At 19.7% G+C, this 14,110-nt stretch overlaps 2 protein-coding genes across 8 annotated transcripts; both read left to right on the top strand.

The window, feature by feature from the left end:
- Positions 1–258: 258 nt before the first annotated feature.
- LOC122718494 (FHIP family protein AAEL005291-like) lies at positions 259–7,669 on the top strand. Of its 6 annotated transcripts, XM_043943575.1 has the most exons (14): positions 259–852; positions 1,007–1,218; positions 1,349–1,594; positions 1,980–2,130; positions 2,319–2,564; positions 3,182–3,241; positions 3,362–3,409; positions 4,898–5,065; positions 5,167–6,450; positions 6,542–6,740; positions 6,862–6,873; positions 6,950–7,106; positions 7,198–7,340; positions 7,448–7,669. In XM_043943575.1, the coding sequence occupies exons 1-14, from the start codon at positions 703–705 to the stop codon at positions 7,453–7,455; spliced, it is 3,084 nt and encodes a 1,027-aa protein (XP_043799510.1). In that variant the 5' UTR covers positions 259–702; the 3' UTR covers positions 7,456–7,669. The 6 variants fall into 6 exon arrangements, with proteins under 6 accessions (XP_043799510.1, XP_043799509.1, XP_043799512.1 ...); XM_043943574.1 differs by lacking the exon at positions 7,448–7,669 and having other exon boundaries at positions 7,198–7,434; XM_043943577.1 differs by lacking the exons at positions 3,182–3,241; positions 7,448–7,669 and having other exon boundaries at positions 260–852; positions 7,198–7,434.
- Positions 7,670–10,734: 3,065 nt separating this feature from the next.
- LOC122718525 (RILP-like protein homolog) lies at positions 10,735–13,866 on the top strand. Of its 2 annotated transcripts, none has more exons than XM_043943629.1 (7): positions 10,735–11,070; positions 11,642–11,993; positions 12,112–12,232; positions 12,376–12,503; positions 12,762–13,132; positions 13,259–13,357; positions 13,440–13,866. In XM_043943629.1, exons 2-7 carry the CDS (start codon positions 11,682–11,684, stop codon positions 13,561–13,563), a joined length of 1,155 nt encoding a protein of 384 aa, XP_043799564.1. In that variant the 5' UTR covers positions 10,735–11,070; positions 11,642–11,681; the 3' UTR covers positions 13,564–13,866. The 2 variants fall into 2 exon arrangements, with proteins under 2 accessions (XP_043799564.1, XP_043799563.1); XM_043943628.1 differs by having other exon boundaries at positions 12,112–12,253.
- Positions 13,867–14,110: the final 244 nt, after the last annotated feature.

Raw genomic sequence — 14,110 nt, 5'->3', positions numbered from 1 at the left:
AATATATTGAAATTAATATATTTATTGATTTAAATTTTCAATTAAAATATCATACATTTTATTTTAAACTTATAAATATATTATAACTATTATAATATATTATATGATACACATATATATGTATATCAAATAAATCCACTATTATTTTATGATATTTTAACAAAAAAATCATAATTTTAGAAAAATAAATAAAGAATATTATATATTTTTTTATCAGAATTAACTAAAATCATTGAAATTAATACAATAGCCAAATTGAATATTGCAAAGTATAAATACATCTCAAATGGAATCGAAAAAATATAAAAGGAAAGATTAGAATTAATTTCTAAACTTTAACTAAATAAATATGGCGTTTTCATGATGGATTGACATGACAATACAAGTGATTAGTTGTTGGTTCAAATATATAAAGTATTTGATATATATTTATATATATTAATTAAACTATTCGTAATGCGCAAGTCGCTTAATAAATATACAATTTGTGTTATTACTGTGTCCTTACTGTATAGATGGACGATTATTTCAATAAGTAGGACACTTTTGACAGAAATACAATACTTGGTTAGTTAAAACCTAAAAAAAAAGAATATTTTATTTTTGCGATTATTAATAATATGAAAGATTCCAAAAAGAAAGGATGCATAAATTTAAGAGTTTGTGATAAATATAAAAATAAATAAAATATAACCTGTAAAAATGAGCTGGTTACGAAGTAGTCCTTTAAGAACTAGTTTTAGTAAGCAACGTTCAAGAGACTCTCCACCAAAAGATGCTGATCCATCAGCATGTTATGACAGCTTTTGTAAACATTGGCAACAAGCATATGAAATCATATTACGAACATCTGTAAGTTTAATTTTTAAAAAAAATTAAAAAATTTTTAAAACTTTCTTAAAATTTAACATGTTTAAATATTATTAAAAATAATTTTAAAAATAATGTAAATATAAAAAATTTCAATTAATATTGTATTTAATTATATTTAATTATTTTTTCATAGCCACCTAAAGGAATATGTAATCAAGATGATGTTCTTGGAGTTGTTAATCATGTAGATCAAATGGCAACACTTTTAGTTTTAGAATTACGTGATTTTAATTTTTACAATAACTATCGACAATCTACAACAGCAACACACTCTCCTTGTTTAGAATATTTATTAAGTGAAAATCTCCTTGTTAAGCTTTATGATTGGAATAAATATAATGGAAGGTAGACTTTTTTTTAAAACTAATAACAATAAATTTAAGATTTAATGTTATATAGTAATAATTAATTATTAAATTTTATTAGATAGAATATTTATTTCATATTATATGTTATTATAAAAAAAATGTTGCAGATTTAATAATGCCGTTTGTTTGGAACAATTAAAATTATATGAACTTTTAGTATCACATAGTGGTACTCTTCTTGCCCATGAACCAGTTGCCAGACCATTGTTACGATTACTTGAAGATTGTGCAAATGATATTATACTATTAGAAGAAAAATTAGTAGTGTTATTAAATCAATTATGTGTTGCTTTAATGCAAAACATGGCATTACTTGATTTATTTTTTCATGCAACAGCAGTAGGAAAAAGCAAGTTAGTAGAATATATGTATATTCATATGTTATATCTTATATAAAATGAACTATATAAAATGTTATAAATTAAATAATTCATAGGTATTATCATTTTTATTATCAAGAATATTTCTTTTATTTTCTTTTATTTATCAAAATTTTTGATCCCAGAGAATATATCTCATTTCTTTTCTTCAAAAGTTTATTATTATCTAGATAGATAATCTAAATAATTTTTTATGAACTATTTAATTTTAAGTGAAATGAATTTTAATCAATTTTGAATGAATGAAAATCATTAATATTTCTAGTTATTTTGAAACAAAAGTTTGTAACACTTTATGTGAATTATCTTGTATATTTTTATATTGTATAATAACTGAATTTTTTTTAAATTTTTTCAGGTTTATTATTTTTACATTACTGATACCATATGTACATCGAGAAGGTGCAGTAGGACAACAAGCACGTGATTCCATGTTACTTTGTATGTCTCTTTCTAAAAAAAATGATGACGTTGGTGTGTTTATTGCTGATCATTCTAATATATGTCCTGTATGTAATTTTTTTAAAAAATTAAATTTATGTAAAGAAAGAAAGCAATAATAATAATAATAATAATAATAATAATAATAATAATAAAATAAATATTTACATAAATATAACATACAATTATTATATATTTATTCAATTATATTTTTATGTATTTAAGTTATTAATAAAATTTTATTCTCAATAATTAGGTATTAGCTACAGGTTTAAGTGGGCTGTATTCATTGCTGCCAAGAAAATTAGATATTGAAACAGATGATTGGTATCAATTAACACCAGATGATGTTAATGATTTACCAGCATTAATGCACTTAATGAATTCATTGGACTTTTGCAATGCTGTCGCACAAGTTGCACATCCTTTAGTACAAAAACAGTTATTAGAATTTTTATATCATGGTTTTTTGTTACCTGTGATGGGGCCAGCTTTATTACAGGTGAGTACAATATACATAATATATATACATACAATACATATATTACTTATAATTTTTTTGTGACAAAAATATTTGCTTATATTTTAATTTATATAAAATACATCATTTTACATATGATATATAAATTATATGTAATATTAAATTTAAATATATATATTTATTTTTTAATTATAACTAATAATTATCAAATAATTTTACTTAATAAATTATAATGTTTTTGTCATTTTACATGTATATGTGGTGAAAGAAGGTATTTACATCATGTTTATTTAAAAATAAATTCATAGTATGGTTAGTAAATTGTTATTATTAAATATATATAAATACAATATTTTCTATTTCATAAATTAATTTTTTTTTGTTATATGTTGTATATGTAATTTTTTTAATGTTATATGTATTACTTAATAATATGTTATACATATGTTATATATAATGTTATATAATAAGCTATTGACATAACTTATCTTTGAATTTTATACAATTTCATGATAATTTTAGTTATTTCATTTTATTCTCTTTTTTTACTTAATTATTTAAGAATATCAAATACATAATAATTGGTAAATGTTATATTGAATTATATGCAGAATTTATTAATTATTTTTATTTAATAGATTCTTATAGGTTCGTATGATGTGTTATTAAATGCATATAGCATTTTCAATATGGTGATGGTAAATGTAAACATTAATACCTACTAATTAAGTATTAATAATAAAGCTAATAAAGTTCGAATCATTTATGTTGTGATATGCTTGTTGGTGGCTATCCGGTGACATTTTTATGGTGCTCAGGATTCTATTGGTTTGACCATAAAACAACTAGATGCACAAGAATATCGGGTTAGTACAAAACACTATAATTAGTGCAGCAAATTTTCAATAAAGTATAAATCTCTTAGCTAATGTTAATTTTTTATTATAATATAAATTCTCATTGCAATATATTTTCTATAATAAAAAATATATATATATATTATATTTTAATAATCTTAATAATATTTTAACATAATTTTCTTAATATTATTTATTAATGCAAATAAATATTAGTTAAATATTGCATAATATTAATATTTTTTTGATAATATTAATTTGTTATATAATAATAATAATAATAGTATAAACATAATAATAATAATATAAGCTTAAGATTTACTAAAATACTATTCTTTAATGCTAATTAAAGCTTTTATGAATAACTTATAAACCACATAAATTTTATTAAGAAATATATTTAAAATCTTATATTTATTGATTTTGCATGACACATTAGTATATGTTTGTTATAAAAAATTATATTTTCTATATATGAATTTTTGAATATATTATTTTATTATTTTATATTATTTATTATGTATTATTTTTTTAGAATAATATTATTTCATTACTATATCATTATTATAATTGCATTAAATTATTATTAATGCAATTTTTAAAATTATATTAATTACATTTTTTTTTAAATTTTAATGTATTTAATTTTATGCCTTTTTTTAAATCTCTATTTATAAAAATATGTGGTTTACAAGTTAAAAATTCAATTTTTCATATAATTTTAATATATTTATTTAAATTTCTATAACCATAATATTTTTTTTCTTTTATTATGTCTTTGTGTAAAAAATTATTAATCATTATCAAGAGTTATTTTGTACAATGGAGTTGCTTTTATCATGTGTGTATAAGTCGTAATTTTTAACATTTGTAATACAATTGAAATATGCATATAATATTTATTAATACCATATTAATTAAGAATAATTTTTTATTAAATAATTCTTTTTATTAAATAAATCTGATTAAATAATTAAAAAATTTGTATGTAAAATAATAAATTAATAAAATTATTTCTTATTTATTTTATATTATAAAATTGTAAGAATTAATATTATATTTGTTAATAAGTATTTATTATTTATTTATTATATTTATTTAAGCATTCATAAAATTAATTATACTTCTACATTTAATCAAAATTTTATATCAAATATTATTTTGAAATTATTTTATATTAATAATTAAGTTTAATGTGTTTATTTTTAACTAAATTAATTTACTATTGACATGTTTGTGTTTGTGAATACTAATATCCTTCTTTTACCACAAAATAAAATTTTAATATTAAATTGCAAACATATTAAATATAATTCTAGACATTTTGTTAATAATTGTTTATCTTTATATATTTTTAATTGTAATTGTGCAGTAAATGTAATTTACATATTTTTGAAAAATTATTATGTATTTTTTTATTTTATTCAAATTATCACATAACATATATGTAAAATTATAGGTAAGTAATTTTAACTAACTAAATAACTAATATTACAGACAACAGTGGATGAATTAGTTGCAGCAACAGCGTATTTTGATCTATTTCTTCGTTCTGTAACTGAACCTGGTCTTTTACGTTCATTTGTTAGATTTTTGCTTGAAGATAATTATGATGAATGTAGAATATTGGATAGTCTCATTCAAAGGATATCTTCTAGATCACGGGTATATTTTTTATATTTATTATTTATATCATAAGAAATAACAATATTATTTCTTACTAAATATGATTTGTAATAAAAAATCATTTTCATTTTCTCTTTTAGTTATGTATAGTAACATTGGGATTGTTTGAAACTTTAATCAATTTAAATTGTGAAGACATCATGCTAGAATTATGTCTAGGTGCATTGAACCCTTGTTCTCATGTAATGCTTTCTCAACGTAGAAGATTAAGAGATATAGATCCTTTTGGACGTGCAGCTGAAAAGTTTCTCTCTTTAACTCCAAGTTGCTGTTCTCCACATATAAATATAAATTCTATAAATTCTCAATTTAGTTCTTTACCTAATAATACAACATATGAAAAACAATCAAATGCTACATCTGAATCATTGAAATCATTACCAACATCCATAAATTATGGTGTCAGATTATCAGATAGTCTTTATGGAAATTATCATGCATATTTATGTGATGCTCGTCAAAAAATAAGAGTTTGTCGAATCGCTTGTTCTAATTGGTCGTATCAATATAATGGAGAATTACCAAAAGATAGTATTAACAGTAGTGCCACTACTTTAATAGATGACAATACATTATTAGATCAATTTCAAAAAAAAACAGAAAGTAGTAAAGTATCATTAGAAACATTAAAATTATCAACACCTTCTAATGAAATTAATGAAAACTCATCAATAGATAATATGTTAATTAATATTCAATCTTTGCTAAATGGAAAGGATCTAAATACAGTAGAAAAAGATATAAAAATAGAGCCTCTTATAACAACAGGTATAGAGTTATCATTAGAAGAACAAGCAAAATTGGATGCAGATATTGCTGAATTATTAAATGAAGATACTGGAATATCAGAATGTGTTAAGGATATGTTATTGATAGATAAAAAGGAACTTGATAGTGGCATTGATGATTCAAATACAACCATGAATTCGCTTTTATCGTTAGGAGAAAGTAGTGGATATGAAAGCTTTGCATTCAAAGGCTCATCGCAATCAACTCCAGATAATGAATCTAACGAAGATCGAATAAGCGAACACGAAGAAATAGAAATTGATTCAAACAAAGAACAAAATATATTTCTTCATAGCATCATAGAATCAAGTTCAATCATACCAGAAGAATTAACAGCAAATAAACAAAATAAAGAAAATTATCGACAAGATGTATTTAATGGGCAACCGAATGTTGGTATATTTTTGGATGTTCTTTTAAGAAAACTTGAATGCATGACAAGTAATAATTTATATGTTAATTTACATTTAACTGGTCTTATCAGCAGATTAGCAATATATCCACAACCTTTATTGCAATCTTTTCTTTTAAATCATTCTCTGGTATTTCAACCTAGTATTAGATCACTTTTTCAGGTTTGTAATTACAAGCATATCTTTATTATTTATGTGCTTTATAACATATACATAATATACAAGTTTATAAAAAAAATTTAAATTCCATTAGGTACTTGCATCTTTAAAACATAAAATAGATCAATTTCTTTCGCAACATAATAATGTGGATATATTAGTTGAACAAGCGCGACTGTTTTTAATTAATCGCGAAGATAAATTAGTGAATGCAAGAAGAAACGCGTTAGAAGCCGCTGCTCATTCTGTACCTATTAAAAGAAATTCTTTAAATGGAGAACCATTTTCAAGAGGTATGATTTATTTTTTAATTATTCAAAATATGGACTAGTGATTATTATTCTTATATCTCATTAATGTGTATATACAAGTTAATATTAAATTATTACTTATAATTTTCGTGCAATCTGGAAGTATTCAAAAGATGTATGTATAGTAATTATTTATAATATATATTAAAAATAATATTTATAAATTATATTTGAAGAAATTATACTTTTAGGTGAAACTAAAAGATGGAGTTTAACATCATCTTTTACACAAATGCTTAGACGATCAAGTGGTAGTTCTGGTCCAAGTAGTTTAGTTAATACTATCAATCAATCAACTGGTATATCAGAAAATCAACTAGAAGTTATTGGGCATGGTTCTGGATATCGGTAAATATTTTTTTTATGCTTTAATATTCAGATTAAATAAAGTTAAAAATGTGAAAAATATAATAATACTATACAATTTTTTATTCATTAGATATTATACGAAAACGTCCTGGCAATCCCCAAATGAAATAAGTCCAGTACAAAATGTGGTCTTATGTGCAGTTGTATTAGATGAATGGCTAAAAGAATTAGCCGCTATTACACAAGAACATGCAATTATATCTCTTACAAATAGTATGTATGGAGTTTAAAGTTTAATATGTAAGATAATTGAAGTACATACAAATTAAAATTCAATTAATAATAGAATAATTATACAAAATATTCTTTCCTTCTTACAGGGTTTTAATAAGTAATATGTGATATATTGTTAGATTTATATGTAATAAATCCTATTATAGCGTTATATACAAAATATTTATGTGAAGTTATTGAAAAGAATACAACGATCTTATATGGAATATAGCTACAATCATAAAAATAATATTTTTATTTTGCAATTAATAGACATATTAAAGAATTAGTTTCGAAAATTATAGATTTATATTTTTGTTGATATTATTTAGACATTAACTACTTTTAAAATTATTGAAAAAAAAAATACAAAAAAAGTTTTATTTAGTTATTTAAATGCTTTTAAAATACTAATTAATATTTAAATAATATTGACGGAATTTCATTGTAAAGAATGATTTAGAGCAATTTCCTATATATATATATATATATATATATATATATATATAAATTAATTTACACATATTACATTATTAAACTATATAATAATTTTTTAGTACATATATAATAAACTAATCAATTTATTTAAAATTATATGTAAATATATAATTCAACATCAATAGTTCAAAGATTCATCATAAATAGTTCAAAAGAATATAATTAAACACAAGAAAGTGCCAACTCATTATTTTAATATATTATATAATATAATCAGTACTTTAGAAATTGTTCCAAATGTTTTTCTAAAATTTAATAATCAAATTATTACGATAATTTTGTTTTAAAAATGAAAATTATAAATGAATATTTATTCATTTTATGTTACCTAACAATGCATAATGTATGATAATTACATAGCTTGTTTTTATTGTACTTAATTTAATATATGATTATAATGTTATGTAATTATTATAGATTAATTTCTATATGATTTAAAAATTCAATAGCATAAAATATAAATGACATCTCAAATTATGAATTTTTAAAATGACTTGTTAAAGTTGTAAATCTGAAGTTGACTGAAAATAACAATGCAGATGTTATAATATTTTTGTCCCATATTTTCACTTTTACTATTGTAATATTATAAAAAATATTTTATTATGCAGTTTTTCATTGAAAGTATACAATTGCCAAATTTTTACAATATTTGAAATAAAACTGCTTATTTTAATAACCAAAGACAAATCAACAATTGCCAATAATGCAATATATTGCACAATCATAAAATATTTGTTTATATATAACATATCAAAATTTAATTATTTATATGAATGTTATCTTAGTTCAATTTTTATTAACAAATATTTTTTACTTTAAATTAATGTTAACACATTATAGTTATTAAGAAACAATTAATAACATAAAGGAAGTGTGCATCATAAAATATAAACATTGAAAAAAATATAAATGTATATTTGGAACGTTTTAAAACTTTTTATTCTATAAAACTTATACGTTATAAAACTTTTTATTATAATAAGGATATACTTGCTGCATTGTGATATATGAAATTAGATTTATTAAAAATTATTTTTATTAAAATATTTTAATTTTTTTGTCAAATATTGAAATATATATTAATATAACTAAGAATTATTAACAATTTTATATCAATATAATAATGTGTGCTTTTGAAATGTTTGAATGTAATGCATGTTGTAATATACAAAATAATATTATTTTGTATAATTTTGTTTAAATAATATTAAATTTGTAAAATTTTAATATTATAGCATAACAAATAATTTACGAAATTTATATAATAATAATAAATTTATATAATAAAAATTTAATATTTTTTATAAAAAAATATTTTAATATAATTATATTTTTTATTTTTCTATCAGTGTACTTAATGTATTTTTATTGAAAACATGCAATATTTTCAAACAAAATTATATATACTTGCCAATTTATATTATATTAATAATATAATTTAATATTCAATATTATTTCATTATTTTCTTTATTGTTATGTTTAAGTTTTTAAATAAACTTATATAATGAAGTAATAGAATCAAAATTCAAAAATTTTAATAATTTAGAATTACTTATATGTTTCAGCATAATTTTTATTTTAATATAATAATTTTCCTTTTGTGATAATTTTTGCATTTTTAATTACATTATCTATTTTGCTAAAAAAAGTATTTTATAAAAATAATTAAATTTAAAAAAAAATAATTTTAAAATTATTGAATTTTATAATTATTTTATAAATTAAGAAATAATAAATTTGAATTTATATTTTTGCATTTCTGTTTAATTCTGAAAATATATTGTATTTTGTTAAAATAATGTTATATTTGTTGTAATAAATTATATAATTTACAAATTATAATAAAGTTGTCCTTACATATGAAATTTATTTCATCGAAAACTCGCATGATATAAATTAATTTCTAAATTGAAAATAATATCTACTTATAATCAATTAATAACATTCATTTAAAAATAATAAAATAATGTTATATATGAAAAAAATTGCAATTGTTTTCGTATAATATAAAAAAATAAAGATGAATAATAAAAAAATTTTCTTATTCATACAATAAAGTAAATATATAGAATAATATATAAAAACTTTCATTTATTATATTTATATTATATATATAATCTCTTATTAATCAAAATTATTATTATTTATCATTCTTTCTTAATAAATTAATTATTACTATTAAATTAAATATTCATATAAAATTTTAATAACTTTAATAATTAGTTACACAAAATGTATTTTGCAAATATTGTATTTTGTAATAAAAAATAAAACATATTATCGTGTTACATAAAAAATCACGAAATATTTTAATAAAAATAAATATTAAAATAATAATGTTTATTTTATAAAAAAAAATTATATATAAAAACAGTTAAAATTCTATTTAAAAAATATTATAAAAAATATAGTTTAAAAAAAAATGAAAGATATATAAAATAATCTTTAAAGAAGCTAAGAAAAAGAATTTTCATTTTTGATTAAATTTATTAAGATTATTTTAATATTAATTACAAAAATTTGTATTTAATAATAATAAAAATTGTTATTAGATATAAATAAATATTGCAATTATTTCTATTATATACTTTAAATATATAATGATATTGAAAATTATTATAAATTTATTATAAATAAAAATGATTTTTTTAATATTCTTAATTCATTTTTCTATTTATTTTCTTAATACTAAATATTGCACTGTAATAGAATTGAAAAAATTAATCTTTTCTTTTTTATAAATAGTTTTTTTAATTACTTAAATTCCAAACTTTCTCTTATATAAGTATCTTATATCTATCTTATATCTATTTATCGATCTATATAAATATCTTACTATTTTCTTTTAACAGTATAAAATTAACTGTATAGTTTACATCTAAGAAATATTATTCAATGCTTCGAAAAAATCAAATATAAAATAAAAAAAAATATTTTAATTATAATTTCTTGAAAAAAATACTATTGCACATAAAAGTGTTCAATAATTGAACACTTAAAGTAAATTTAGATATGTTTGATCAGAAAGGTCCAATCATTGCAACGCTTTGATCAACATTCGAGAATAGATGCAGTTTGCGAAAATTGTAGTACCAAAAAAAAGGCTAGTCTTAATTTAGATATCATATTGTCGATTTTAGACTTTTTTAATTTTTTCTTCTATTTAAATTTATTATTTCGAAAAATAAATTCGTATAATACTTGTGATAAAATCGTCTACATGTACACGTACGTATATTAAAATTTTCTATTTGCATTGTATAAAATTGAATAAAATTTGATAAATAAATATTGCAATTTGCAATTGTATTTAATTAATATAATCTCATATTTCTAATCATATTAATTATTATAAATATATGTATATTTTAATCATTAATATTCTTTTATGATAAATATTATTTATGCATATTCATAAACGACACACCTAGTTTAATGTAAAAATATTTTATATTGCAAGTCATAATGATAATAATATATATATATATATATATATATATAAATTAACATTAAATTTTGTTATTTTATTAATTCTATCATATTTTAAATATCATTGAATTTAATTTCATTATTTGATTATAATATATTTTGATATTAATATTTTTTAAAATAATTGCAATATTTAAGTTAATTTTAAGAATTTTAACATTATATTTTATATTTATTTACATGTATTACTAATTAAAAAATTAAAAATAATATATGTTATTATATTAATATTATTATATAATTATAAATTTAAAATAAATTAATAGCAGTTAATCATAATTTTTCATAAAATATATTATTATATTTTTAGGAAGTTTATATATAATATACTTTGACATAAATAAATATTCATGCCTTTTTGTTTGGGAAATTATACAACTCGTAATATGGAAGAATATGCTGTAGTATCTGATATATCAGTTGTAGATGTTTATGATATTGCATCTGAAATAGGAAAAGAATGTGAGAAACTTATAGATTCATATGGAGTAGAATCTGTAACTAATCTTATGCCAAAAGTAATACATGCATTAGAATTATTAGAAAATCTTGCAACCAAAAATGAACGTGAAAATACTACAGTTCAAGAATTACGTGCAAAGATTTCACAATTAGAAAATGATAAAATTGGAAAAGCTGAAGATAGGCAGAGATTTGAAAAGGTATTTTATTTATAAATATTTATAAATTTTATATTAATACATTAAATATTATTATATATTTATATATATGAAATTTGTTTAATTTTTTATCATTCAAAGATATTTACTTCTTATATAGGAATTGGAACAAATTGAAGAACATTGGCGTCAAGAATCTCGTGATTTAGTAGAAATGGTTACAAGATTACAAGAAGAAAATAGACGACTATCAGAAGCTTTGCAGGAATCACGTAGTGATAGTCAGTACAGCAGTAAACAAAGTACTAACAATCTTTTCTCTACTAACACAATTCTAGAAATGTCCTTTATAAATTTATATTTATAATTCATCAATTAAATAATTATTTATTAATAATAAATATATCAATAAATATATTTTTAGCTTTCACAGCTAGTCAAGAAGTTGATATTGCAGTATTGCAGCATTTAAGATCTATGATAGACAAACAAAGAGATCAAATTCGAGGCAGAGATAAAGAGCTGTTACAAAAAAATTCGGAAATAGAAAATGTAAATTGGTACTTATGTTCATATGTGTAATTTGTAATTATTATAATTAAGTATTACTTTTTTTTGAATATGATATGTATTATGATTTTTTTTTCTTGAATACGTTCGTGACATGTCTTATTTGTAGCACATTATATATTTGTTATATAGTCGTTGATTATACTTAATTGAAAAAATGTTTCAAAATAAATATACTGTATTTCGCGAACGTGTCAAACATTAGTAGATTATTTTAATTTATTTTTATAATTTTTAAAGCTGACAGGACAAGTTGAGAAACTCGGAGTTGTTGGTCGAGAATTAAAACGAAAACAACGTCAAGCACAAATGCAAGCACGAGGTTTAGTAGAAGAAAGGGCAGATTTCTTAGCTCAATTGCAAGATCAAAATCGTGAATTGATAAATCTTCGAGCTCGACTTGGTTTAGCAAAAAAAGAAAATGAAGATTTAAGTAAATTGCAGGGTTGTCCAGATTTAACTAATAAGGCTGTGTATGATCTTGATGATCCAGATAGACCAAGATTTACTACTGCTGAATTAAAAGAAATTTTACATGAACGAAATGAATTGAAAGCTAGAGTATCAGATTTGGAAGATGAATTAGAACTATATCGACCAAAACCTGAAATGTATATATATATATATATATGCTATAATAATTTGTCTTTTTCTATATTAAAAATATAGTAAAAAATTTTTTAATATTATAGAATTTAATATTATAATTCAAATTATATTTTTTTTTTTCACTATAGAGTTGAAGATGATAAAGATGCTCCTGTACAAGGTCCTCTTCCTTATGAACCAGATGATGCACCTTGGAAGAAGACATCTGAATCTGGAATTCGTAAATTGTAAGTATAAAAAAAAAAAACTTAAAAAAAAATAAAATACTTATAAAAATTCCAATTTTTAATAATTATATTTGCTTTCCAGTTTCCGGAAAATTTTCTCAGAATCTAGCAGTAGTTTTTTAGTTGGTAGTAGTCCACGTCGAAGTCTTTCTAGTTTATCAAAAATGGCTCTTTCTGGAAACAGTACATATGATGAATCTGTATAATGATTTTCAAACAAATGATTTTTAACATCTTATGAAAATTGATTGAACATAATATTTTTGCATTTATTGATTTTATATTTTGATAATGATGCATAATCATAATTATTTTAATGAATTAAAAGTCTTTTTTTTTTTGAATTATTGATTATAACAATTATTTGATTAACTAAAAGTAAGTTTTAAATATAATATGATTTAAACAATTAGATAGAAGTATAAATATTCATGTATGTGCAACACATTATCTACTATCTAAAATAATTTAGAATGAATTACATATATAAATATATAAATATATACATTTTTTTTTTAAATTGATGTGCCTCCAAAGTTAAAAATGTTAATATAGTAATGACTTATTATTTTTTTTTAGTAATATATAAAATATAAGTGACAGTATAAAATTTTAGATAAAATTAATCTAATTTATTAAAAATACACTAAGTCCTTTTTTTTTTAATACAAGAAAATTTGATTTTATCATGTTGGAATTTAATAATTTGTTTTTATATTTATTTTATGCATTTTATTACTATTTTTATTATTA

This window comes from Apis laboriosa, unplaced genomic scaffold (assembly GCF_014066325.1).
Source record: "Apis laboriosa isolate Shangri-la unplaced genomic scaffold, ASM1406632v1 scaffold64_cov150, whole genome shotgun sequence".
In the NCBI taxonomy this organism is placed as follows: Eukaryota; Metazoa; Arthropoda; class Insecta; order Hymenoptera; family Apidae; genus Apis; species Apis laboriosa.
Note: the sequence above shows the minus strand (reverse complement) of the source record. Positions and strands in the feature narration are given on the sequence as shown.